This window comes from Benincasa hispida, chromosome 10, assembly GCF_027475165.1.
Source record: "Benincasa hispida cultivar pf3 chromosome 10, pf3_genome.v1.1, whole genome shotgun sequence".
Taxonomy (NCBI): Eukaryota; Viridiplantae; Streptophyta; class Magnoliopsida; order Cucurbitales; family Cucurbitaceae; genus Benincasa; species Benincasa hispida.
The window spans coordinates 29229632-29235271 of record NC_143487.1 but is presented as its reverse complement, the minus strand read 5'-3'; the positions used below and the strand labels follow the sequence as shown (position 1 = coordinate 29235271).

General features: G+C 34.4%; 1 protein-coding gene across 2 annotated transcripts; it reads right to left on the bottom strand.

Annotated features, from left to right (window-relative positions):
• Positions 1-2338: 2338 nt before the first annotated feature.
• LOC120069059 (CMP-sialic acid transporter 4-like) lies at positions 2339-5032 on the bottom strand. 2 transcript variants are annotated; one of them, XM_090305857.1, is made up of 9 exons: positions 4922-5032; positions 4763-4850; positions 4571-4628; positions 4354-4465; positions 4182-4261; positions 3614-3689; positions 3408-3508; positions 2968-3039; positions 2339-2724 (listed from the first exon to the last, which is right to left on the bottom strand). In XM_090305857.1, the coding sequence occupies exons 1-9, from the start codon at positions 4922-4924 to the stop codon at positions 2427-2429; spliced, it is 888 nt and encodes a 295-aa protein (XP_090161983.1). In that variant the 5' UTR covers positions 4925-5032; the 3' UTR covers positions 2339-2426. The 2 variants fall into 2 exon arrangements, with proteins under 2 accessions (XP_090161983.1, XP_090161982.1); XM_090305856.1 differs by having other exon boundaries at positions 4760-4850; positions 4922-5027.
• Positions 5033-5640: the final 608 nt, after the last annotated feature.

The following is a 5640-nucleotide window of genomic DNA, read 5'->3' as shown; positions in this document are numbered from 1 at the left end:
ATGTTGATTGATGTGATGTGGTTCGACCTCTAGTAACTGATCTGATTCTCTTTTGGTTGAATGCGTACGCTTGATGTATAGAAGCAGAGCGTGTGGATGTGATAAAAGGAACTACCTCAATCACGTATGAGACCCCCCCCCCCCCCTTATTCTAAGTGAACCCCCACAACGATAATAAGAATAACCACCAATAAACAAAATGATCCCCAAGAAAGGTAAACAAATAGAAGAATTTGTTCCTAACTTCAAGATTTCGAACTCTTCACAATCTAATTGATCAATCAACTAGGGTTTAGGGTTTAGGGTTTAGGGTTTAGGGTTTAGGGTTTTAGGGTTTTAGGGTTTAGGGTTTTAGGGTTTAGGGTTTAGGGTTTAGGGTTTAGGGTTTAATACATGCATTCTAAATACAAGAATACAAAGAAAAAGCATAAAGCTTGAGAGAATATATTCTAATGAAATTTCATTCAAATTCAAAGTCTTGTTCTAAATGTGGAGATTACAGCCCAATTTAAACTAATTGAATAGACACTATAAAATGGTGCAACATTTCACCTATATTGGCTACATTCATCTAATACCCTTTCAACTACTCTAATAAATGTAAATTCATAACATTAATTAAATTCATGGGATGTTAATAATGTAAATGAATTTGAACTTTTACATTCATGACGACTTTTGGTGGCTTTGATTCTTGAAGGGTTGTAACTCTTCAAATTTGGAAGCTTAACTTGGAAGCAAGTCTTTTAATACTCTAGCTCCTAATCATTGCCAATTATTTGCTTATCATTCTCCCCTTCTTCAAGAAGATTCGTCCTCGAATCTTAGATGACCTTGTAACGCAACTTTGTAACTATCGTCTCGAACTTTGGAAAGAAGTTTGAAAGGCTCGTCTTCTCCAAAATCAAATGTGAAATTTCTTTGAAGAGCACTCCTCCCCATTCGTCGTTGATTGAATCTTTCAAACTTGATGCTCCACTTTGCTTTTGATGAATCATAAAAAACACACCGAAAATAAGAAGAAATAACATTAGTTAGAACAATAATCTCACTCTCATGATTTTTTTCACTCAATTTTTTTTTTCATTTTCCCTCTTAATTACATCTTCTTTTATTTTTGTCACCCATATCTCACTTTTGTTCATTTTCTTTGTCTCGAAACTGTCTTCACTTTGCTTTACGGAGTTTGTCATGACCTCACATACTTCAAGTATCTCATCGCTCTCTATAACTACAACCTTTAGAATCCTCTCTCAAACTTTGATGATCATAATTATTCATCTCAACACATAATTCAAATATCTCCTTGTTCACCTCAGCAACCTCACCATTGGTATCTTCCTCGTCAACTTTAGATTGATCTCCATCCTTGTGAATTGATTGCTCATCTTCAAATATTGGAAAATCTTCTTGACTTGGAAAAGGTTGGATGACACGATTCATCCTTACTTGTTCTTGCAACCTCAACTCTTGATTCAATTGAGATATTTAATCCATTGAATTATGTAATTCAACCAAACTTTCTCGAATGTTCTTCCAAAAACTATCATCACTGTGGTTCATCACCCAATGATGTCTTCTTTAGCAAGTATTCTCAAGAAAATCATGCAAGAAATTCCAATATAGCATATAATGCGAAAAGCCACTAAATCTCGAAGTTTTTTTTTAAAAAAAAAATATTATGGAAAGATGCAAAGACAATTTCTTTTTCTAATTTTTCCAGCAAGTATACTGAAATGTGAAGGAAATAAAAGAATATTAAAGGACACAAGAAAAAAATAACACTTTTTCTTTTCTTTTTTTTCACAAACTTTTTTTCTACAAGTTTAGTATACGAAGTAAGAATAATAAATGAGAAGATGAAGAGAAACAAGAAAAATTGGAAACGAATAAAATGATTTAAAGAAAGAAGATAGCATAGAAAGGAAAATAAGAAAAGATATAGTCTATTTAGAGCGAAAGCTCTGATACCAAATGATAAAAGGAACTACCTCAATCACGTATGACCATTGGACTCTATTAATTGGACTTGGACCTGACTTTTGAGCTTTATTAATTAAACATGGATCTAACCTTTGGGTCCTATTAATTGGATTTGGGCTTATTTTGGCATTTTAGACCCAAATTAAGCCCACATTTGGGCGTAACTGGACCAACGGCCAAATTATAACGTTGAATTGAGTGAAATTAATTTTCTTCAGTCGTAACAAGTGTGCCTCCTACTTTTGACTAGGGTGTGGCATGAATCTTCAAACTTACAAAAGATGATTGAAAAAAAAAATTAATCTCAACAGTTATTTATTTGAAGCATTCACTACTATAAAACTGGACTTTAATGTCGATTTAAAACTGATATTATAGGGGTACAATATCAGTTAAAATCCGACATCAAAGATCGTGTTATCAAAGGCCTTCAATGTCGGTTTTCAACAGACATTATACATGACCAACATTTCAATGCCAGCTACCTTCAATGTTAGTTTTCGACCGAAATAGAATACCATCTTTAATGTCAGTTTTGATTTTTCACCTACATTTTGTCCATAATTGTCCAATATTAAATGTCTTCCATGATCTATACAAGAATCAACCACCATTAAGATAATAAGTACTTTAAGCATCACTCTTCCCACACAACACACACCCTCATAAAGCATTACAGATTTGGAACTCACTATAGCCATCAGACAACCTTGAAAAGGTGTTTGAAGAACATGATCAGAGCTGCAAAGAAAATGAATATATAATGCATTCAGTAATTGTATTCATAAAATAAGACTTCGGACAAGTATCTATTAATTGATCACTGAGAAATTGAGGTAGGAACTGAACATGCAAAAACTTAGTTCCTGAAGAAATTTCATGGCATTTCTGGTTCCGAGTAGCATCCTGAATATACATACTCGGAAGAGATCCAAACAATTGCAACTCAATAGTAAGCAATAGAACAGCTGGCAAAAAACTTACTTTGAATTTAACTGTGCAGTAGTGCACCCAGCACATAGTAGAATAAATGCTGCCAACTGAATCTCACTTAACCTGAAATATGATTCCTGTTAAAACATAATCCAAACAAATATTCCTCAATAACTACAATCCAACCGATTGAGAAGATTTGGCGACTTTAGGGGTTGTTCTAGCAGTCATTTCCCATTCAGCTTAAAATGTAATAGCCAGTGATAGGGCCTGAATTAGCTCATCATTCGTGGAGTGAAAAATGGGGTGGGGGAAGATGGGGAAATGAAAAAGAAGTGCATTTCCCCAGTTCACACATTTTCTTTTAAGTAATTCTATTTCGCTCGCTATATAAGCACACTTGCAATGCAATAGTAACTACTAAGCTTGGCTATCAATTATTCTTTCTACAACTAAAAGAATAGAACTCTAACTAATGGGAACTGACTTACTTTTTTTTAAGTATGATTCTGTATAAAATACCAGTGCTGATGATATTAAAATTCTTCAATATCTGATAACCCGGTGCATCCACATAAGCAAAAATATAATACTGCCACATGAAAAATAAAAGTGAATACACTTGCATAAACAAGGACACTGTATATTACTGGTGGAAGAGACTAAAGGAACAACTTTAGAAAGGGAAAACCCAAACCTGGAGTAAATTCTTGACAAGATAAAGTGCTGCAGGAATAGAGTATACAATAACCTCATCATACGTTGTGCTCAACCTAGTCAAATTTGAAGGACAAATGAGAAGAAAAATGTAGAATGCTCATTGCTCACTCAGTCACTATACTGAATGGTACCAAAAGCATGTTGGCCAAGAACGGAAATACAAGCGACATAATTGGTCATAGCAATTCCAACTGAGATCTAATTTGAGATCAGTTAAATTCAAAATTATTCCACCACCTCTTTAGTCACATTTCTTGTCTAGCCAAGAATATAATCCACCAAACCACAAAGGTAAAGCATATTGAGAGCCATAAACACATGGTCCTAATAAAGAAGTTACATAATAGATTAATTCCTATAACTAAACTGTTTCAAGTTGAATGTTTGGCACTTTCCTCATCTACCCAGTTCATTCTTATAACTGACAGTTTGATTTTTGTCCAATATGTGCTAATTTGAAACGAAAAAGAAAATTTTGCATCAACTCCTCTATGAACTAAATCTAATTTCCATAACAGGGGAAAAAAGGAAGCTAATGAAATTACTTGTTATCTTCGGTCACACCTTCACTTTCCCAGATTTGACTCAAAGCTGCAAGCGACAAAACACACTTCAAAGTCTCCACCTATTACCAAAGGATATTATTTATAAATATGCCACAACCACCCATTTAGTAAAGAAATAATAAGCACCAAATCAGTATTTGGTTTTACTCACCATGAAATTTGCGGTGGTAACACTGTATTCATATTTTCCAGCTCTCTTGGACCACACGATGAGTATTGCTTGTGAACTAGTAAGAACTGTTAATGCAAGTGTAACTATGGACCTAATTCAACAAATCATTTGGAAAAGGAAATCAATTAAAATCTAACCCAAAGGGGAACTAATGACAACTTTATTGAAATCAAATATGTTTCCTCATAAATCATACTTTTGTTGCCACTTAGACCGATCAAAAGAATTTGCCCCCAATTTTGCCACATTACTCGCTGCAATTTTCATATATGAACACATTAGAACCACAAGAAGCATAAACCAAAAGCAAATTATGATGGCAAAGACTCGATTCGGGGGAAAAAAAAGAGATAGATTACCCAAAGCGAGCCGCACAATAACATACCACCTGAAATTGCTTTCCCGCCGCACAAGCTCTCTATGTCATCTGCCACAGCGACACTAACCCCACTGCCGTCCCCATTGCCATCTTTCTCCTACAATTATATTCATACAATTCACATCAAAGATCAAAATACTGGTGGAATGCACTTCATGTTTTACGAACCATGATCAATAAGTCGATCCTTCACAGGTTGTTCGTAATCACAGTTGGGTCAAGATCACCGTTTTACCCCTATGAATACATCTCGTTCCTTAAGTTCCTACTGACCCTCTAATGAACAATTTTGATTCATAATACCTATGAATTAAGTCCTGATCATGAGAAGACGGGACCCCGATTGTTCAAGACCTGGAATCAGTATTTAAGAGAACGTATCTGTAGGAGTAAATTCCATCTTGCAGGGTTATGTCCCCAACTATTCATCCGGTCTTATCCCTAAAATGGAATACTTATTGAGCAGTGTTGTTGGACTACTATCACCCATGCAGATCAAAGGATAATCCCGAACAAACAGGAGTTCATAGTTAGCTCAGGATTAAGATCGAGTTAACCTAGGTTACTAAATAATAAAATAGTCAATTTTAACAGTAAATAGTCGTTATAAAGAAAAGTGACTATTTTCGTAGTCCAGTCTATATGCAAACTCATTGCATAGGATGTCTCACTCACATGTCTTTACATAAATGATTTGTGGATCACATCATTTGTAACTACAAAATGGTTGCATTCAATAGTATTACTAGGATTAGATACTCAACTTCATCCATATACTTATTAGATCATTTGGGCTATATAACTATTAACTTGATCCTATTTAAATCACCACATAAAGTTAAAGTATTCACATTATAGCCATGAATATGTTTATTGGATGTTCATAA